Raw genomic sequence first — 22,892 nt, forward strand, 5'->3', positions numbered from 1 at the left:
ACCCAACTAGAATTACAAGAGTGCCCATATCCTAGTTAGCCTGGCCATAGTGAAGATAGTGATTGGTTTGACCTCTTGCCTAAAGCAAAAGTGGTGTTTCCATGCAAAAGAATCATTTGGAATGGCCATAGCAATAATGTGAAGACATGTCAACTACTACCCAACGTGCATCATCCAGGGTTCTCTCTCTTTTGGATGTCCCTTCAGATTCCATTGAAAAGATCTTCAATAAATGTACAAAATCACATGGACGACAATTCTTTCAAACTTCATAAGTGTCATTTAATGTGGTCGATAGAGGGGGTGTTGTAAGTTGAATCTTGTGTCATGTTTTAAACATTAAAAATCAATTGCCCCAATTCTCAATAAACCAACTCTCATTAAGTTTCTTGAAATACTTGCTTATGAAATGATGGTTCTGAATTTTATGTTGCTATATCTTAATTCACTTTGTACTACTGACTTTCTGAAATTTCAAGAAACTTTTAATTTTTTATCTAGGTGTTGCTGGCATTTGTATTTTTAGGATATTGATTAAAAAAATAAAAAAAATTTATTATGAAAATCACGTAAGAACATAAAAAGATATCATGAATAATACAATTTTAAATATTCAAATAAAAATATTATTTTTTCTGTTCTTATTTATAAGAATAAAGTTTAAAATGATGTTTATTTTTTAAGAATATTAGTTAATAGAATAGTTTTTAAAAAATTAAAAATTAAAGATAAATTTATTAAAATAAACTAAATTAACTATTTTTTTTTTAATTTTGATGAATTAATTAATTAAATATCATATATATATATATATATATATATATATATAAATGAAGAAAATATTTTTTAAAAATTTATTAACTAATATTTAAAGAATACTATTTAACATTTATCTTTTATTATCAAGTAATTGAGCCCTAGGGAGGCCAAGTACATTTTTAGACTCAACTTCCCCAACTAAAGGTGATCCCTTACGCTCGCAATTTAACAGGACAAAAAGTATAAACTCATCATCCTCAGTCTCTTTTCACTGTAGACCAGAGCTTCTTTTTCTAGATACCACCTTCTTCAATTTCACTAAACTACACCCCTCTTCTTCATCTCACTCTAGCTTTAGCATCAGCAGAGTCTGTGACAAATTGTTTTTTTGTTTGCTTCTGTTCCTTCATCTCGGGATTAATCACCCTCATTTTTTTTTTATAGATCTTAATAAATAAAAAAGTCTATTATTATAAGTTAAGGTTGTAATCATTATCAATTGGAGCCTTTTCCAAATTTGTGTTCTACAATATCCACACATTTTCTTTTGGTTTCTTTAACACCTTGGATTATAATGCTTAACGTTGTGTTCTTGGTTTGTTGTATTGTATCCTGGATGAGCAAGAAACCAATGAATTCTGACCAAGACTAGCGTGTCCACTTTTACAAGTGATTTGTTGTGGACCACGTTTATCGACCATAGGATTCATCTCACCCACACAACCATGTGATACACCTACTACACTATATTATTTTTTCTTCTTTCTCTATCTTACCCTCTTCATTTCTTCTTTCTCTCTCAAACCACCCTCCCCGTCTGTTCTGCCGCCACAAAATAATTCGCCGCCGGTCATTGTTGTCGGAGGCAACTTCCGGCGATAGAGCGAAAACACCTTCCCTCCCTCCTTTTTTTTTCCCCCTCCTTCTCAAACAACAAAGCGCGACTATAGAATTCAAAATCGAACGAATCAAACTACTGAAATTAAAACAACCGTAATCACAATCAACATCGGCGATAAGAATGGATCAAAATTTGAAAGCAAACAGAAATTGAAAAGCTAAAATAAATAACAACAATGATGAGATTGAGGGAAAGAGGATCATCGGGGAAGAATTTAAGAGGTGCAATGCTCTTTGACGAATCGTCCGCCGCACGGACCTTCGTCGGCGTCACCGTCAACCACCATGGGTTTGAACGGTGTTCTTCTTGGAAACAGAGCTGCGTTGGCGGTTCGCGTGGCTAGTGAAGCAGATCTGGCGGTGCGGTGTGTTCCGACAGATCTTGTGGTGGGTTCTGGTAGATCTCGTGATGGTGGTGGCGGAGCTTGGTAGTGGTGCGGTGGTTCCCGACTGATCTTTGTGGTGGCTTGGAGAGCTCGCGGGGGGTTACGTTGTCGGCGCCGAAGAGATCACCGGTGACGGCAGCGCTTGTCGGAGAGTGGTCGTGGAAGACACCGGGAGGGAGAGTACGGAGAAGAAGGAAGGAAGATCGAGATTTGATGTGAGAAGGTGCACAATAAAATTATACACCTAAATTAATCTGAAGGCTGATAATAGTGATCCACCAAAGATCACTTACCTTCATGGTCCACTGTAGACATCGTCATGAATTCTACAGTCAAAACATTTTATTTGGAAAAAAAAGTATTGAGCCCCTTAAACTTTATTTCTTTTATAAATAGATATCTTAAAATTTAATTTTATCTTAATTGATCTTTAAAATGTATCTATTTTTGCTAATAGACATTATAAACTTTCATTTCATTTCATCAATCCTAAACTTTACCTCTTTGTAGATAGACACCTAAATTTCAATTTCATGTAAATTTTTTTTAAAGAAATTTCAATTTCATCTCAATTAATTCTTAAAATTTATCCCTTCCCTAAATAATCTCTTATATTAAATTGGAGGTAAATTACTAAGAAAAAAAATCTGTTTATTTGTTTAATCTCAACTATTTATTAGTTTTGTTTCTATAAATCACTTTTCCAAATATTAAAATATAATAAAATTTAGAATTAAAAAATCAAATAAAAACTCTCTTGGTCAATGTTATTATTTCCCCTTTTTATATATATATTTTCTAAATTCATATTCCTTACTATATATTTAAATGTGAAAAAATGAGTTGTAACAGACCAAATGAATGATTAATAACATTTAAGATGATAAATAACTTTAAAAAAAGCTATCCGTAAAAATGTTAAATTTTAAAAATTAATCAAAATGAAATTAAAGTTTAAAGTGTCTATTAAAAAAAGTTAATGTTTTTAATACCAAACATAATAAATATAAAGTTCATTGTGTTTATTTGTGAAAGAGATCATGTTTAAAGATTAATGGGGCAATATTAAAAGTTTAGGGTGTCTATTTATAAAAGGAGTCAAATTTAAGGGGATTTAATGCTTTTTATCCTTTTTATTTTTCTTACCTTTTGGTTTTATAAAATTATTAATATGAAATAACATAGTTCATAAATAATCTTCATCCCTTAAGTCTTTGTTAAGAATTCAATTTTCAGGGTCCTTGTATATGAATAAGCGTTTATTGAGAGAGATTAATTAGTTCTTAAATAATTTTTCATACCTTTAAGAATTACTCCTGGCCAAAGGTGCCAGGATTGAACCAAAAACAAATATTACTAGATGAAATGAAAATTGCTTAATTTATTTATTTTTATTACTAATACTAATACACGGGTGTTTAATTCATGAGGAAGTAGTTAAAGTTGGATGCTCTGTGTTTTTTTGTTGTTGTTCTCTGTGAGGTTGAGTGGATAGTAAAATAATAGAGTTTTCCTTTTATTAATTAATTAATCTACTGGGTTTTGTGTGAATGGGGGTGTACGGTTATTGCTGGTGTTGGTGAAGACTAAAGTTAAACCTGATGAACAAAGTGCTCTGCAAAGAGAGAATTGCACTGCTGCAGCGGTGGGAGGCACCAATCTGGATTCATTTTGGAAAATAGAAGCTGACATTTTTTAATATTGCATTTTTTAATTTTGGAGGCACCAATCTGCAAAGGGTTTTTGATGTTTGGTTTGTGACGTAACTCTTGCAGGATGGAGAAGACATTGAAGAACGTATACCCGAGTTTCATAATTTAACTTACATTGAATTCATCTATTTTGATAATGTTGAGTATGGGCTTTTGATGTTTTACAAGTGCTGAGGTGTTGTCCCAAGCTTCAACATCTTTCCATTGATAAGGTAGGTTTGCTGTGTTAAAAGCCTTTTTCATTTTCTGGATTTACATTTTGCATTATTATTTTTGCCTTTTTCTTTCATTTACATTTTGCATTATTATTTTTGCCTTTTTCTTTCATTTACATTTTGCATTATTATTTTTTCTTTTTGTGCATATCATTAACAAAAGAATACATCATGCAGAATGCAAGAGTGCTACAGGACATGACAATATGAACTTACTCTACTGAAGAAGAACAGGAACAGCCTGAAATGATGAAAGAAAAGTTTGAAATGATGAAAAAACTCATTGTGCACAAGGATATCTCCAACTTGTATGCTTTCATTTAATTGGTACACAGGAACAGATTGAAATGATGAAAGGAAGGTTTGAAATGAAATGACTAAAGAACTGTCAGTGTGCACCAGGATCTCTCCAACTTGTAAGCTTTCCTTTAATTGGTATACACTTTGACTAGTTGCAGCTTGCAAGTATCTTTCATTTAATTTGTTAGGCTGACGTTTTATTATCATTAATTGGTCAGATATTACAATACAATTTTATACTTTCAATAATTATTTTGCGTTATGTTTAGATTGCAATAATGTTCAACTAGCATTATAAAGTATAAACAGTGTTAAAGTGAGGCAGAATTTGAACACAACACCTACCGGAATTTACCCTTGTACTAGCAAGAAAAGGGTTTTGTATATAGGGAAATGGTTCTTGGTTGTAATATTTACTGATGAGTAATGCTTCTATCACAATTTTTATCTGGAAAATGTTAAAATAGATAGGAAAAAAGAGAGAGAAAGTGAAAAGAATGTAATAAACTATGTGATGAAAAAAGAGAAATATAAAAAAGAAAAGGAGAGGAAAAGAGAGACGAAAGTTAAAGTATATGCACAAATATAATTAACCATTTAATCATAATAAAAAGAGACAAAGAATATAATTTTCGTGAGAATAGTGTAAGATGTTTGTGTAAGTACTGTTATTTTGTTAAAATTTTGGTTGTCTAAAAAAAGGGCTAGCATGAATAGTATCACTCTCAATCTCAAGAATAACTTTTAAATTAGTTTGGATTAAAATTAAACTAGTTTGGATAGCTCAAAAGACTTTTACGGCAAAATACTGTTACACATTTGACCATATTCATACGTTTTTACAGTGTTTATTTAGGATGATTTGGAAGGGAATTAATTGGGAAGAGTGAAAGGGAACCAAATTGGAAATTTTATGGTTTGGTTGGGTTGCAAAGATAAAAGGCAATGAAACAAGATTTGTTTCTCTCCCGAACATCCGTGAAATGTATTTAAAATCATGATTTTTTTTAATCATCTTATCTTGTAAGAGTATTTATTGTTTTTATCAATAATTAATTTTTGATAGAGATTGATCATTATTTTTTAATAAGATTCTTTTATTTCAATAATATTTTTTTCATCCATAAAATTTAAACTCAAAATCTTATTTTATTTTAAAATCATGATTTATTTAAAAAGATAATAAAAAAATTGATAAATATATTAAGAACAAAAAGAGAAGAAAATATAGAAAAGCATGAAGCTAAAAATTAGTTGTTTAAAAACCGTTATTTCAAGTGATATTAAAAAAATTGACTTACCCAACAACCAAAAAAGTTTTTTAACTAATAAAAAAAAATTAAAAACTTATCAAGATGTCTTGTCGATCATGATCTTAATATGTTATCAAATCACTTTATTATCTTTCATGATTTTATTATTTTTATATCATTTTATATTTTTTAATTATTTCAACAACTAATTTTACTAAACACTTATAATTTAATAAACTAATTCTTTTAGCTTCTAATTAGATTTTCTGCTAATTTTGCTAAATATAACCTAAATTATCATTGTTTTGCATATTTAGTGACTAAAATAATCATTTTTCTTATAAAATATGAATGTTTAAATAATAAATTATCATCATTTTAATCATTACAAAATATGTTTATTTTAACTTTTGTCCTTAAAAAGTTTTAGATAACACTTTAAACAATAAAAAATGTTATATACAATATTTTAAGTTCAAAAACCAAAACAAACACAAGGATAAAAATGAAAAAAAAAGCGTTAAATTATAGAGAAAAAAAACATTAAAACCAAATATGAATGCATGAATTATATAATAGATAATGTATAACTTGATTTATTTTCCGATCTTTTGAAGTTTTCTTCATTGGCAGAGAGTGATGTTGATATAAATATAAATTAATGGTAAATTCTGTACGTATAACAACATATTTATCATTTAAAAATATTTTAAATTATATATAACAACCCTATCCTAATAATCTTATAAACCTAAGTTTACATTAATACTATTTTTTAGTGGTAAGTACAAGTATCTTGTATATATATATTTTCTGTCAAAATATACTTCTAGCATGTTTGGAAATAATAGAGAAAAAAAAATCTACCAATTAAAATGAAAACTTCAGTATTTTAATTATTTTTGTAATTTATGATCACTGCTTCCCTAGCTCCCAAATACTCAAGTGGACATGAAGCTTTCTAGATATTTTCATAGTATATTCTCTAAAGAACATTCTATCCATCCAAACACATTATGAGCTTGATCGCATCATATAACGAATATCGTTATCACTTTCCATTATTACGTAAAGTCTACGAAACATGATCGGGACTCATTATATTGACTCCTGCTACTTCCACCGGCAATCATGGTATGGGCGCGGAAGCTTGCATGTCAGAAATGTCTGCTGAAGGATTCAAATTCAACATTAATTCCACTATGACCCCACATTCGTTTTTCTTCATAAGGAAATTAAATCATGTATTCCGCATACAAAACCATATTCTTAATATTATTCCTGTATATGCACTTGGGGTGCAAAAGCTGATGACCCTTTAGGGCAATGAAAATATCCCTCAAAGTTCCCTCCACCGGCTTTGTTGTCACCACATATGGCGAAGACCAAGACAAAGTCTACGCGCTAGGATTTGGTACGATTACTGCTTTTTAAGGTATAGTGAAAGGAGTTTCTTTGGTGAGGTTGATACATCTTTTGGTATAATTCTATTTCAACGTTGAAAATATGTGAGTGACCCTGATGCTTTTAACAAAAAGCTTGGGGCTCTGATGTGCTCTATCGTGGTGCCGAGTGAGGAAGGGCTTGGGAAGGGAAAATCTGCCTTGTCCCCATTTGTGACACTTTATGCTTTGGTGCAATGCACTAAGGACCTATTTGAGATATCATGTGCTCATCATCAGTGTTTGGCTATTGCAGTGAACAACTTTCCTATTTTTTGCAGCAATCGTAAAGGGTGTAGAGTGTTATACAGTTCTTGTTATGTTAGATATATGAACTCTACCCTTTTTTCTTCCCTCTTGATTCTAACAAAACAGGACCTTCAAATACTGCAAAAATCAGCGTTTATACTTAATTAGAAGCTATTCTTCTGCTATGCCAAAAGTGGCATTCTTGGTTTGCTTGGCTGGTATCAAATTACCCTTTTGTGGAAACTATTGCTATCACCCCTTGAACATAGAAGCTGCAATTGAAAAAACTTTGCAACTAAAAAAAAAAAGAGTAAAATATACGTCGACCAATAAGAAGACTTTGTCTCAGTGATTAGTATTAATCAAAGTTGTTATGTTATGTCTGTAGACAAGTGACATCAATTTTTTCTGTTTTCCATGTAAGTGTGACACGTTTTGATTTAGATTTGTCAAAGTAATATTTGTTGCGTCTATCTTGACTTATCTTCTTTCACTAGAAGTAACGTTTACTCTCACTTATCTTTTTTTATTGAAAGTGACGTCATTCAAATCTCCGTAACTTATATCAAACAATCTACTTCTAGTCAGGATTACATCACGTTTCGTATAAAGTCTCTGGATCCTGTGATGATGAGTAATGTGCTTCTAATCCTTTGTTGGTGTATTTGGTTTTAAGCAGTAATTTGACAGGTATGATTTTGGCAATGTATTGAATTTGCAACAAATAATGCAACGTGGGTGACTGGGTCTTAAAGATATTGTAGTTCAATTAAGCTGGCAAATTGAATCGCCAGCTGAAATATAAAAATATATGATTATGAACAAGTTCGAAAGCATATACATGTGGACGAACGACTATATATATGGTGTTGTTTAAACTAAAGTACATGTTGTTTAAAATTATATGAAATATTATAGGATTCACTGTAGTAAAGCTGATGAGATTTAATAGGATTCATATAAAATTATATGATTCAGTATAATCACAAACAACAATCAAACATAAATTCCTTAAAATTCTAACTTTTATTTCATTGTGAAACTAATGACGTGATATTTTATTAATCACATTAATTTTGTCAATTACATCATCATTTAATGAAATCAAATTAATAATAAATATTAAATGTAAAAATCTAGAAAAATCAAATAGTAAAATAAAATAAAAATTTAATAAATAATAATCTTATGTTATGAACAATATATTTTTAAAAATAAAATCACAATAGAAATTTCTATTTACACTTTGCAGGATAAAGCAAGGGCATGTGGGGTGTAGAAGTAGAAAAGAGAGGTGAATATAGCAATAGCCTCACACAACACAATACACATGTCTTCTTTTTACGTGATTTGCAGTGTGTCGACGTGTATTCAGCACACAGCATAGCTCCTCTCTCCCCCATGGTTTGGAATCGAATGCCGTAGAAAACAAAAACAAACCCTTTCTTGTAGCATTTCTAAGCTATCACAGCTCCAGCTCCTGGTTCCACTTTCGCTCTTCACAAAATGAACCGGTAAACATGTTTTTCCATTTTCCACTGTTTTCATTCTCATTCCCTTTGCCGCAAATTTTCCATTCAAATCCTCTCTCTCTCTGGGGATGTTTTGGGTTTAACTGTGTGACTGATATAACAGAGTGATAAAGAAGACCGTTTCAAATATCTGTGCTCTCAAGGTTCCAAGAAAGTCTTTTTGTAGTACTGAGGGTGTGAAAGTTGCTGGTTGCTCTATTCCAGAGGTTTCCAATGTAAGCAAACAAACATTTCATTTCAATAATTCTATTTTTCTTTTCATCTTTCAATTCTGCTGCACTAATTACTCGTCCCTATGTATGGATTGGAATGGACAAAATGCCAAACCAACTCAGGGTAGGGATTGGTAGCATTGATTTTGAGATAGTTAGCCGATTTGTATATGGGAATGATATTTAAAAGTCTGTTGGGAAGAATTGATTATTTTTGGATGATAAAGTAGTAGTATCACTATTGTTGTATAAATATAGATAATTTGTGGATCCGACACCCAGAATCAAGGTTATAAAACCGCATCGGCCACAATTTGCCGTGATAACGACAAACATGACGAAACTGCAACACAATCGCGACCAATATTTAAAACATTACCTAGAATCAATTATCTCGCCAACATAAAAGCTAAAAAATTGTGCTTCTCTCGGAAATTCTGCTCACAGTAGAGTGTAGAATTGATTTTGGGAATTCCAACTGTTCCTCAGACTCAGAATCTATATGCTGCCCCATTTTCTCAGAGCAAATGGCCATTTGGATTTATATTCAGACATGCACTCACTAGGTTGGATTAATCAATCAAGGTTATACATGCTCTTGGGGTTACAACCTGTGATGCTAGTCAACTATCTTGTTCAACCACTGTTTTTGCTCCAACACTTTTGAAGCCATATCAACAACAAACTAAAACAAAAAACCAAAGTTGGACAACTGGCCGTTACTCCCTCAAATGAGTTTCTCTATGCATGAACAGACTGTAATCATTTTTAACTTGGGCAACTAGCCCTCACCCCCATGATCAACAAACTCTATGAGTTTAACAAAGACTGAAATCATTACTGTGTTGCGCCACTTGCCCTCACTTCCTTGAACAAGCTCTGTGATTAAATCAAGCCACAGCCAAGGGAATACTATGTGACATGATGATACAATCCTTTTCTTGTAATGATTTGAGGTGGATTATAGGCTTGTAGCATCATATTTTTAATTTCTGGTTTTTACTTCTATTTTATCTTTCAGTAGTTTATTCTTGTAACATTGATTAAAGGGATGATTGTGATTACTCATTTCCAGCTTTTTTTTTAATCTTTGTCTAGTGTCATCACTTCTTCCACACCTTGCATCTCTGTGCATTTTCATATTATTTTAGTTTATATTGAATGAAAATTGCAAAATTATATTCTTGAAAATTTGCAGGACCATGAGAAGAAGCAGGCTATTAGCAAAGTTATTCCACAATATGATATTGCTATTGTTGGAGGAGGCATGGTTGGCATGGCTTTATCTTGTTTCTTGGGTAGGTAATAATTATTTATGTCTGTACTTTGTATTCTGTAATTTGTCATGAAGCGGGCTAAGCATGATAATGGTGATGAAGGGAAGTATTAAAAAATGAATGAGAGAGAGAGAGTGGAAAATAGTAAAAAAAAAAACATGATGTCTGGGAACACTTTTATCTGGAAAATCGTTTTTTTTTCCTTTCCTTTTTTCAAAACCACTCCCTAGAAGCTGTCAACAAAAGTGATTATTTCCTTATAATAAGCTTTTATCCGAACATGCATTAAGACAAGCATACAATGAACACAAATAATTACCTAATTTATGATGCTGCTGCTGTAGAGTAATGTTATAACCTCTTAATCTGGCTAATATTTTTTTATTCCAGCAAGTAATCCAATGACAAAGCAGTTGAGTGTTGCAATTATTGATAGCAATCCAGCTCTTGGAAGTAGCTTGCACATCAAGAAGGAAGATCCCCCTGATCCAAGAGTCAGTACAGTAACTCCTGCTTCTATTTCTTTTCTCCAAGGTATCAAGTCCTTAAGGTTTGTTAGTCATTAATTACTATCATTGTGGTTTCAATTTCAAATTCTCTTTTTTTGGGTTGTCTCTTTAGAAGAAAAGGCAAACTTTTACAAGAGAAAAGGAGGAAAGTCCTACTGTGAAGGATGAGTTATTATCCAATATAGAGTAAACAAGGTACAGCAAGAATATATGTAAAATAAAGAGCAAGAATATAACATGGCTGCTAAGTTCTTCTACATAGTAGAAATGGAAACTCCCCTGAAACAGCAATAAACAGAACTGCAACGATAAGCCACAATCATTATCCTTTCCAATTAAAGTTTACAGGAATAGGGACATCCTCAAATATGAGGGTGTTCCACTAGCCAAATATAAATACACAAAGGAGCTGTATAAACTGCACATTTCCAAAAAATGTTTTCCTTCTTTCTTTCAAAAACCTAAATAGTGAACTATGAAAAACCACTTCAAAGCATAAGGGAACACAGAGAAAGATGTTAATTGTGAATAATGCACTTGTAGTAATTGGAACTTGGTTCAGCTATAGAGAATATAACATCACTTAACATAATGATTTTGAAACCTGAGGACCTTATTAAAAGAAAATGCCCTATTTGTACATGTCACTATGGCAACTAAAAAAAAATGGAACAAATAATATGTATTAAAAACTTGACTCACACTTACATGCATAAATCAGGAATAGTAAAAAACTTCGTACCCCATTGCCCGGAGGCTCTTCGCTATGCGAAGGTATGGGGGAGGGATATTGTACGCAGCCTTACCCTTGCATATGCAAAGAGGCTGTTTCCGGATTCGAACCCATGACCAACAAGTCACCAAGGCACAACTTTACCGCTGCACCAAGGCTCGTCCTCATAAATCAGGAATAGTAATTAGTAATAATCATCAAGGTCTAAGTCTAATTAAATTAGTCATGAAACACAATATTCAATGTTCAACACAGAAATCATAAATATGTCAAACCTTGAAGGCGTGTAGGAATCTAAGCATTGTTTCCTACCTCTTAAGAGATCTGAATGGCATTCCTGTTCCTCATTAAAGTTCAATTCAGTGATGCACAGCAGTCCTTTTGTTTCTTTTTTTTTTTTCAAACACAACCATGTGCATATGAGAGGATTGAGTCTCCCCTGAATAATTTTTTTTATGTAAAATACATATTCTAGCTGTGTATCTTTCTTTACTCTTGGCTCAATGCAGTTTTAACTACATGCTAATCTGATTATTCATGTCACTCACAAATCACAATATATTCTCTTATGTTGGACAATCTATTGTTTCACTTTTATCTATATAACTGTCAAGTTATCATGACCTCAAAGTTGGTGTGCTCAAGAAGTTGTAGCACAAGTTTTCTGCACTGACTGTCTCTCTGCATGTACCGTTTCACTTAGCATAAAATAAAAGTAATTAGTAAACATAATGACTAATTGGACGGGTGAATGCCATTGCTTCAACATGGTGTCATTTTGCTTTTATTGTGTTTAAAGTCCCTGCTTAGGTTACATGAATGAAATTGTAGCATCAAAGGTACTTGGACTTTTGCTTTTATGATAAGGATGAAAACATGTTTTATGTAGAGACTATACTTTTGTCTATTTTCAGATGCTGGTGCATGGAAATATGTTGAGCAAAATAGACGTGCTTATTTTAATACAATGCAGGTAACCTTTTTTCTCTCTCACCCATTAACTTTAGTTATTAATTTTGCTTTCATGAATAGCTCAATATGCATGCTTTTGAGCAAAATAGACATGTTTTTCCATTATGTGTATATCACTTATATGATTGTTTGTCTACTGTTTTGAGAGAGTGAGTAGTTGGGATTTAGTTTGATAGACTAGGTTCTCAACTTGTATTTTGAACAATGATGAAGTCTTGCAATTTACTTACTCCATGGATGACATGCCAGATGGATAATTCTGTCCAAAATAAAGGAAGTGAAATAGTGCATTTTATAATTTAATCATTGATGTCAACTTCACCAAAGATGCTAAGGCAAGGTGCATGAAGGGTTTGTACCCTTCAGCAGGTGCTTGCTGTTTTCCAATTTTTGGCCTTTGCATACTGTGTTACCTTTGGTGTCTTGGTAAGCTCCTTATTTATTTGTTTTGTTTGGCTTAAAACATGCATAACCAAAAAGGAACTGCCCACCGTATTTTAAGATTAAGATTATTACAGATGATATTAGGGTTATTAGTCTTATTGTAAGTTGGCCTGCATTAGTTGTCTTTTCCTTTTTCCTAGCAGCAGGGCTGTTAAAGCTCTACTCACAATAATATTCCTCTTCTTAACCTCTGCAACTATTAACTGTCCAGTCAATTCCTGCAATACCTTGCTCTGCATTAACATTTTTCATGTATTTCTTCTCACAACAAAGGTGGGTCCAGGGTCACAAGATCCAGAATCATTCATACTGATCTCATCAGCCCTGAAAATTTCCAGTAGATGACTTTGTTTTTAGATGATATTTGATAAAACCAATGAATGGTTGCTTAGATAATATTTATTATTGAAGGTTAGTTGGAAAGTTAAATTACCTCAGTGCCAAGGCCAGATATCTCCCTTGCAATGAGCAGGGTAAGCCAATTCCTTAACTCTCCATGTGAATCTCACTAGGATGCTGATGTTAGAATACTTCAATACTCAAAGGAGCTCTTGAGAGAGGGAGGCTTGCGATATGGAGATAAGGGGCATATGGAGATTTGTGATGATCATACAGATGCTGATTGTGCTAGCACTCTCTTGGATAGACACTCTACTTCATGATACTATGTTCTAGTGGGAATATGATTTTGTGGAAAAGCAAGAAGCAATCTAGGGCTGCTAGATCAAGTGCAAAGGCTGAATTTCAAGTGATGAAAACTACAACTTGTGAACCATTTGGTTATTATTATATTTTTTTATAAGCATTTGGTTAAAGTAATTGCTCACAGATTTTAACATTTGTGAATCACAGTCAGTGTTTTTAATGGCAGATGGTGGAAGGTCAAAATTCCGCCATATAAACACACCATTGTTGCCTATTGCACCACCATATAAAACTTCGTACCCCATTGCCCAGAGGCTCTTCGCTATGCGAAGGTATGGGGGAGGGATGTTGTACGCAGCCTTACCCTTGCATATGCAAAGAGGCTGTTTCCGGATTCGAACCCATGACCAACAAGTCACCAAGGCACAACTTTACCGCTGCACCAGGGCTCGCCCTCTATTGCACCACCATATAATCACATATTTTAACATTTTTCTTTGACTACACTTTTTATCCCATTATTCAACATTTCATGAATTGTTCTGTATCTCTTTGCAGGTCTGGGATTATACTGGTTTGGGGTATGCTAGATATCATGCAAGAGATGTAAATAAAGACTTTCTAGGGTAAGTGTGAACATGTCATCATGAAGTAAACATCTTTGCAAAACATCTATCACATTTCTAATTGGAAAAACTTGATCACTAGGTGCGTGGCAGAGAATAAAGTGCTCCATAATGCCTTATTGTCATGTGTAAAGGTATAAATTTGTATTTTCTGTCTGATACACAATATGTAATTACTTGGCTAGTAATTTTATAAACATTTAGCCGCTTGGACAATGTTCTAAATTGGAGGTTCTTTATATTATTCATAATTGTAGTAGTTTTTGGGGTTGAAGTAGGCCTAGTTCATTTATAACTGATTCATGAGCTAGAAGGTTTCAAGTTTTAATATTCTGCTTTCACTTGTCTTTCAGTAATAAAATACGCTCTGAATAGTAAGCTTGCTAACACTAGTGTTAAATGTGAATGAGATGAAATACTTTCATATCCTTGGATGTTCTAAAATTTTATGTAATTCACCTGGTTCAGTATGTTTTAATGCCAAGGCAAAATCATTAAGTCACTACTCACTAGGTCTAGCTATGTTTAGGCTGCTTCCATTTTTCTCCATTAAAAACCTTGCTTAACTCATTAATTATCTGAGTAAAATTTGTCATTCTGGGGCATATACTTGCGTTACATCGAGAACTGCAAACTTCTTGACAGGATTCTGATTTCAAGACAACAATCTATCCTTTGAGGTTAAGTTCAATGACTTTGAATACAAGCTCTATGTCTATGGCGGAGGAGAATCCAACATCCAAAGAACCACCATCTGCTCAAGGTCATGGTGCAGAACTGCAGCTTAGTGATGGCAGTAGCATATATGCAAAGTTGGTGGTAATTTAAATGTGTTATGTTGCATTGCTTTAAACGTGTAATTTAAATGTGATGGCAGTAGCCTATGTTACATGCTGGAGGCCAATTAGCAATCCTCTGATGGTTCTAATTTAATGTCTATTTACAAAGATGCTTGTTTTGAAGGTTGGCGCTGATGGAGGAAAATCACATGTTAGGGAGTTAGCAGGAATCAAAACAACTGGATGGAATTACTCCCAGAATGCAATAATCTGCACGGTGGAGCATACTTATGAAAATGAATGTGCATGGCAACGTTTTCTACCAACAGGTCCAATTGCTCTTTTACCCATGGGTGATAAGTTTAGCAATATTGTTTGGACCATGAGCCCAACAGAGTCAAATAACCGCAAGTCAATTACCGAGGAAGAATTTTTAAAGGATGTGAATTATGCTTTAGATTATGGACATGGACCTCATCCTACATCAAGCTTATCAGGAACTCGAGACGTGTTCTCTTGGTTTAAAACGGATGCAACACTATCAACTAATGAATTCTTTGAAATTCCTCCAAAAGTAACAAGGTTGGCATCTGAAAGGATGGTGTTTCCTTTGTCTTTAAGGCATGCCAATTCCTATGCATTGAAACGTGTGGTTCTTATTGGGGATGCAGCCCACACAGTCCATCCTCTTGCTGGTCAAGGAGTTAATTTGGGTTTTGGAGATGCATTTTCTCTTTCAAGAATTATTGCAGAGGGGATTGCTTTGGGCACTGATATTGGAGAGGTATGTTATGTAATGTGTGTGTGCATTGGAGTGTGTGTGCATTGGAGTGTGTGTTCCTGGGTTTTGTGATCATTTGCTGGTTGGAATCCAAAGGGTTTCCTAGATTCTCTATCTCTCAAACACATACACACTATATAGGTATAGAATTTGGTATCAAACTTTGCAAATATACACTTGTGAATAATTTTGTACAAATGTTAAGTTTTATGAACTTAATTTTTTTCACAAAATTTAAAAATCGAGACTGTCACACCACTATATTTTATTTCAACATAGATATGTATATAAAATATAAGTAATTTTCTATTATCAAATTATATATATCCACGAATGTCTAAGTTTTTGAAATTTGGTATATAAGATTATTCAGATAATATTATGAACCCATGATTATACTGATAAAATTTAACATTTGTAGAAAGTTATTAAAGGTGTAAGTTTGCCAAATTTTGGCATATGGTGTCAATTGATCCTATATAATTGGACTACTAATCTGTACATACATATAAATGTAATATGATTCTTCTTTGTTCATGCTGTTCTGCAGGTAAATATGTTAAAGAAGTATGAAGCAGAGAGAAAAACAGCAAATATTATGATGATGGCAATCCTTGATGGCGTCCAAAAAGCCTATTCTATTGATTTTGGACCTTTTAATATTCTGCGAGCTGCAGCCTTCCATGGGGCAAACTATATATCACCACTCAAAAGAAGTATCATTTCCTATGCTTCAGGGGAACATAAATTACCCATTTTCTTCTGAATACAGAAATGTCATTTAGGTTAAGAAGTGGACCTACAAAATGCAGGGTGAGAATATCAACTCCCTAACTTATTTAATATATTCACTTTACTTTGGAGATTAATTAGTCTCTTGATTAACTTTGAAAGTTTACATATGTTGAATTAGGGGTGTTAAAAAAAACTGGTTCGAATTGAACCGGATTGTAACCGAACCTAAATCAAATTGATTTTTTTCCCAAAGTAGTTGAAGAAAAAATGAGTGCACTATTTTATAAAATCAATTTGATTAACTGAATTGTTTTTACAAAAAATCAGTTCGGTTAACCGAATTGATTTTTATTTAAATATTATTTTTTTGAAAAAAATAGTTCAAAAACTAATTTGAAAATCAATTCGGCTCTTAAAACTAGTTTAAATCTTGTTAAAAACTTGTTCAGTTTAGAATCAATTTTTTAAAACCAATTTGGTTTTCAATCAGTTTTTAAATGAGTTTGATTATTTGAATATAAAATTGAACCGGTTAAAATAGTTGGAAACCAATTCGATCTGTTTTTTTACTGAAATAGTTTTTACACGAATTTCATAATAATATACTATATTTTGATGGCAATGCCAATTTTACTTAAAGTAGATCGTTAGTCATTCCATGCGAATCTAAAATGAGTGATTTTGGTTCTTCGCGTAAACTGATGCTAAGTATATGAGAAAGGAATAATAGCACTACAATATAATTGTAAAATGTCTCAAAAAAATTTGTAATGGTATTGTCTTTTACAAAAAGCTTTGATATAATTAACAACAATAACACTTTATTAACATGTTACCGGATTTTTTTTTAATGCTAAGGAATTACTATATATTTGATCCACGTTAATATCAATTCTAAGAATTATTATTTTTGTATTATTTTTAGGTTAGAGATCATGGATGTTTTTAATAAATTTCAATTTATTAAATTAAAGATTAATTTTATTTGGAATGTGATCGTTGTTGGTCTAAGAAATTTTGTGCATAGTATGCATAATTATACAATGATTAAAAAATTATTCTTGCATACTTTTACAGCAATACTTCCTAAGGTTATGTAATTATACAAATATTTTTTATTTTTTTAATCATTACTTTCGTCCTTCTTGTAGGGGGTGTTGTTTAATGCGCTCAGAATTAAAAGAGATAGTGTAGAAAAAAAAAGTGGGGGTCATCTGTAATTATATGAAACCTTAAGCGGAGTGTTAGCCTAATTTGTTTAATTCTAAAAAACCACACAAATGTAGTTCTAGTTTCGGGGTTTTTTTTTTAAAGTTTTGTATTATTGTCGTGCCTTTGTTGTGCATATCCCAGACAAACACTGATCTCTAACTCGTCGTGTACCACTCCTTTAGGCTATATTCGCTGCACCATCTAAATTCTACGTCCCGGCAACCAAGCAACGTTGGCGTTTCGGTTGGACATTTGCCCCCTAATTAAAGAAAGAAAAGTTCTTATTATTTTGATCAACCCATGACCTAACATGAAATTAAGCATTTATGAAAATGCCATGTTCATAAAAATAACAACGTGCGTGTGTTTTTATATAGAGAAAGAAGAGTGAGGAGAGGAGTAAAATGATTTTGACAATTTTCTGGTTTGTATCTTGATTTTGCACACTTTAAGCTTTTCAGAGTACAAGTCACATTTAAGCGACTTTACAAACAACCATAAAATCTGTAAAAGTATTTTGATTATTACAAGCAACTTTACTAAGGATGCTTGCAGTTTTCTTAATACATTTCTTGCTTGTAGCATCATTATATTATTCTATGAAATTTAACTTCAAAAATTTCATTTTCTTCTTCTCTTTAAGTTTGTTGTGATCAAAGAGGTCTATCTTCTCGACAACTTTTGCTGTAGGCCCATTCGAATCGCATTTTAGATTTTGAAATTGTTCCTCCAGATGTAGCATGTTTTCAAAATCAAGAAAAAAAATTTGTGAAAAATAAAATCACCAGTGAATACAGTTAAGAACCGAATCATATCCATAGCATGGAGAGGAAAAAAAGGTAATAATATATGAAAAAAAAGAGCCAATTTCTTTTGTTTTTCCTCAATTTTTAAAGTATTTATTTATCTTTTTGTCAATAAAACTGTGTGAACAGGTGAAGTCCGTTTTACACACATTATAAAGAAGTTGTACAAAAATTTCCAAAATTGATTTCTTTATTATCTTTGTGTTTTCCCTTCAAAACGATAATGTTGTTTTAATATTTACACAAGTGTGACCTCGTTTTGAAACGACAACATGAGACACAAAATTCCCCTCCAAAATGACTAAAACCCCAAACCCCGCCACCAATCACGCGGCATGCCGCAAAACCCATAAATAAAAATCCTCATTACTCGCTTCACGTCCTTCTTCTTTCTATCCACACACACGCAAACACAAAAGTCACAAACTCTTTTTCTTCCTTTCACACGCCAACGTGATACCCACTCTTGATTTCATTACACCGTTTAAGAACCCACCCCCACACACACACTCACTCGCTCCCTCGGAATCCCAATGGCGGAGAACGGTGAAGGCGGCGAGGAGTACCTGTTCAAGATAGTGCTGATTGGGGACTCCGCGGTGGGGAAGTCCAACCTCCTCTCGCGGTTCGCGCGGAACGAGTTCGATAGCAACTCCAAGGCCACCATTGGGGTCGAGTTCCAGACGCAGCTCGTCGAGATCGACGGCAAAGAGATCAAGGCGCAGATCTGGGACACTGCGGGACAAGAGAGGTTTCGAGCTGTCACCTCTGCTTACTACAGAGGCGCTGTTGGTGCGCTCGTTGTTTACGATATCAGCAGGAGGGGCACCTTCGACAGCATCAAGCGATGGCTCCAAGAACTCACTAGTGAGTAGTACTTTCTTACTCTTTTCTTTTTCTTTTTTTTTTTTTTTGAATTGGATGTTGTTTGTTTATCTCTTTAGTAAATTCTACTATTCAGATTCCCTACAAAGCTTGGTCCTAGTCCAGTTCATACCTCAAAAGGACGTATGTGAGGTAATTAAGTACCTCTAACTGTAAGCACTCTTTGAACAGCCTTAAGGTCTGTTTTGACCTTTATGAGCTCTCGAGATCCAACTCAGCTAAACTTTTGGTTGTAAAATAATACTATTCAGATGTATTTAGAAAGTTGGTACTTGGTTGAATTGGTAAGGAACGGACTCATGTTTCACAAAAATATGGTTTTGATTTCCCTTGCCAATGTCAGAAGGTTGTTGGTGAGTAATACTTCTGTAAGCACCCATTGAACTTTAGGCCTGTCTTGTCTTAACGAGTTCCTGAGGCCTGACTCACCTAAACTTTCTTTTTTATATAAAAAAAATGGCAAGATCGGTCGTGGTAGTGTCTAATTATGGAAATTACTTTTGACCTCCCTGAATGTGCGTTGTGTGGTATCAGTGTAGTTAAGAATTGTGGCATGGACTAATTTGACTGGAAGAAATTGACCATTTAAGGGCAATTTTGCGATTAATTTTAGGATTTGAGGAGTGCAATTGTAATTTCCGTTGATTGGGGACTAATATGATTGATGTTATTATGTGATTAAATTATCGTTCTATGCATGCCCTTTGTAGTTTTTTGTAGTCTTTGGTTATGGGTGTTATAGTATTGGATCAGAGGATTTTGGATGTGGGCTTGAGGGATACTTTTTGTTTTTACTCTTAAGTGGGTATGGTATTTTAGGTTTCGCGACCCCTTCTGTTCTGACTCTAATGGTTTTGTTTATGTTGGCTTGTTAGGTTTGGTTTCTAAGTTTTTTTTTTTAAAAAAAATTCAATGGGCTATTGTTGGAGGAAAAGGAAATATGGCATTTGAAATGATTAGGAAGGAGAAAAATTATGGAGTGTAAATATTAGAGTTGGGTTTGCGTTTTTTATTTCTTTCCTTTCTCTGCAATTTCAAGAAGCAGTTTAGAGTTTAGACATTGTTACTTGCATGGTTGACATGTGTTCCATTTTTGCAACCCAATTTGGATTTACATGGAACGGTTGCATATTATGAATGAGGATGTTGAAGCTGATTTATTTGCGTAGTAGTAAGATGTTATCTTTGCCATCTATGTGGATGATGCAGGATTTATTTTTTTGGAATTAGATATAGGATATATTAATTTGAAATTGGAAAGATATCCACCTGATTTTGGTTCCTCTATGTCGTAGATTGGAATAATGAAATTTTCCCCATTAGTGGCCTAAAATAAGGAAATCATTGAATATTAATAATGCCGTTGAATTTGTTTATTAGAGAATCAGGGATACTGTGATCGTTGGGTATTTGTTTATTCCCGTAATTGCTGTCAAGACCTTAATATTATATCAGGGTACTATATCTGATAAAAGTTCCATGACCCCACTTTGTGTTAGTACAAAGTTGCATGGCTCCCTTGAATTATCAACACTTGCTTCTCAATTCTCATCATTGTTGCGGTAAATGAGGGATTTGTATGGCTTTCCCAAAGCGAGCAACAAAAACAAGTATTTTTTTTTTCATGATTAAATGCTGCTAGGCAATTTGACTGTTGCCTGATTCCTGACTTTATTGTAAAGATGGGGAATTTGATTCTCTGCAGTTGAAATTTCAACTGTACAAATCTTCACCATCCAAAATAGTATTTTATATACATCAAATTAGAAAACTAAAATGAAGTTTATAAATTTTAAACAGCAAAAGATGGGACTGCATGACCCTACACTTATATCACAATATATTTTTTATGCATCAAATTATAAAACCAAAATGAAGTTTATAAATTTTAAACAGCAAAAGATGGGACTGAATGACCCTACACTTATATTACAGCTGTAGAGGATCGTATTCCGTAAAGATGGAATGCTATTTTTGCATATTCTTTACTCTGGACTGTATAAACTGCTTAATAATGTTATATTTCTGACACATTTCTGGGATATTTTGCACATTGTCAGAACTCAGAGCCTATCTTATGATATTATATAGATACATCACAGCCTCAAATTTAGCATATTATGTTTAACTTTGGCATATATAGAATCAAATAGGAGTTCACCCACCAAATATATAAGTGTCATCGCTCATCACCTTAATTCTCAAAAATATTCGTGTCATCACGTTGCCCCTTTGTCTTATTAAGAGTAAAGAGTGTAGTGAAACTCTTATTTAGAGACTAATTTGATGATATTTTTCATAATTGATGACACTTCATTATTAACACACTAAACTGAAGTAAAAAATCCTGAGTGCCAAAATGATGGTGCTTGCATTTTTGAGGACAGAAGCGGGTTTTTTACTGCCTGGACTAGTTAGGTCTGCTGGTCCTTTTGGGGTCAATCAAAAACATATGGAAAAGATATACTTTTAAAACCTGCATTGTTATTTTTGCTATGTCATGATTATCATCCCGCTACATGCCTTTAAGAACTTCAATTCTTATTATTTTGGAATGGAGAGTTTGATTCTTGCTTAAATTAACCTGCAGCTCAAAATGATAGCACCGTAGCAAGAATGTTGGTGGGAAATAAATGTGACTTGGAGAATATTAGAGAGGTGAGCACAGAAGAGGGCAAAAGTCTTGCAGAAGAAGAAGGTTTGTTCTTTATGGAGACATCTGCACTCGATGCTACCAATGTCCAAACAGCTTTTGAGATTGTTATCCGCGAAATTTACAACAACATCAGCCGTAAAGTCTTGAACTCTGACTCTTATAAGGCTGAGTTGTCTGTGAATCGAGTAAGCCTAGTTAATGGTGCAGGATCAAAGCAAGGTCCTTCTTGTTGTTCTCGATGAGCTTATACCTAAACTCAGATTGGATACTTCTTTGGATCTTTCAAGAGTAAATTTTTGTTTTTTACTCTCTATCTTCCCATGTTTTGACGGTTACTATTTTTTTTGTTTTCTTTTTTATTTCAACCTCTAAATTGTAAGGGCTTGGGACCCTTATCTCACCTTTCTTGGAAAAGAAAAAGAAAGGGGAGATGGTTTAGACTCTTGCATGAATGTTTAGTAGTATGTTCCATTATCACGTATTTGGCGCTTTTGATGGGTAGGAGTTCTATTTTTAATTTCTTAATAGGTATGGTCTCATACACATATTATTAAAATAACAAAGGGACGTGAAAAGGGGTTTGGGTAAACGTTAAATTAAAGTGTATTATTTGTCATTACTGCATAAAAAAATTGCATTATTTATCATTAACTACAGAAGTCAGGCGACTCTTTTATATTTTAGTTGAGATATTGTTTTAAGGAACAAGATTGAATCTGACAAAAAAAGAATGGGTGATTTGACTACATGGTGGGTATCATATTTACCAAGTGCCTGCCTGTATCTATTTCACTGCACAAATTGCATTATAATCTGAACCCTTATTTTATAATAAAAATATCCATCCTTGTTCTAACCTGCTAGCCTCAGTT

The 22,892-nt window shown here is 33.2% G+C and overlaps 2 protein-coding genes and 1 pseudogene across 3 annotated transcripts; all 3 read left to right on the forward strand.

Annotated features, from left to right (window-relative positions):
* Positions 1-6,851: 6,851 nt before the first annotated feature.
* Positions 6,852-7,380, forward strand: LOC113002339 (cysteine-rich repeat secretory protein 55-like; annotated as a pseudogene).
* Positions 7,381-8,567: 1,187 nt separating this feature from the next.
* LOC100807800 (ubiquinone biosynthesis monooxygenase COQ6, mitochondrial) lies at positions 8,568-16,595 on the forward strand. The gene is made up of 10 exons (XM_003532201.5): positions 8,568-8,730; positions 8,852-8,963; positions 10,159-10,258; positions 10,628-10,771; positions 12,394-12,452; positions 14,099-14,166; positions 14,249-14,300; positions 14,812-14,985; positions 15,130-15,729; positions 16,277-16,595. The coding sequence occupies exons 1-10, from the start codon at positions 8,723-8,725 to the stop codon at positions 16,490-16,492; spliced, it is 1,533 nt and encodes a 510-aa protein (XP_003532249.1). The 5' UTR covers positions 8,568-8,722; the 3' UTR covers positions 16,493-16,595.
* A 2,224-nt stretch (positions 16,596-18,819) lies between these two features.
* Positions 18,820-22,497, forward strand: LOC100808333 (ras-related protein RABA5b-like). 2 transcript variants are annotated; one of them, XM_041017636.1, is made up of 3 exons: positions 18,820-19,346; positions 19,441-19,496; positions 21,955-22,497. In XM_041017636.1, the coding sequence occupies exons 1-3, from the start codon at positions 19,013-19,015 to the stop codon at positions 21,973-21,975; spliced, it is 411 nt and encodes a 136-aa protein (XP_040873570.1). In that variant the 5' UTR covers positions 18,820-19,012; the 3' UTR covers positions 21,976-22,497. The 2 variants fall into 2 exon arrangements, with proteins under 2 accessions (XP_040873570.1, NP_001240985.1); NM_001254056.1 differs by lacking the exon at positions 19,441-19,496 and having other exon boundaries at positions 19,013-19,346; positions 21,955-22,262.
* Positions 22,498-22,892: the final 395 nt, after the last annotated feature.

The sequence above is a fragment of the Glycine max genome, chromosome 8, assembly GCF_000004515.6.
Source record: "Glycine max cultivar Williams 82 chromosome 8, Glycine_max_v4.0, whole genome shotgun sequence".
Classification (NCBI taxonomy): domain Eukaryota; kingdom Viridiplantae; phylum Streptophyta; class Magnoliopsida; order Fabales; family Fabaceae; genus Glycine; species Glycine max.

Excerpts from the sequence above, each read along its gene's own strand:
- LOC100807800 (XM_003532201.5), top strand. Across the intron at positions 14,167-14,248 it reads GTAAATAAAGACTTTCTAGG|GTGCGTGGCAGAGAATAAAG; the intron begins GTAAGTGTGAAC and ends CTTGATCACTAG. Across the intron at positions 14,301-14,811 it reads CCTTATTGTCATGTGTAAAG|GATTCTGATTTCAAGACAAC; the intron begins GTATAAATTTGT and ends ACTTCTTGACAG.
- LOC100808333 (NM_001254056.1), top strand. The coding sequence starts at position 19,013 with ATGGCGGAGAACGGTGAAGGCGGCGAGGAGTACCTGTTCAAGATAGTG. Across the intron at positions 19,347-21,954 it reads ATGGCTCCAAGAACTCACTA|CTCAAAATGATAGCACCGTA; the intron begins GTGAGTAGTACT and ends ATTAACCTGCAG.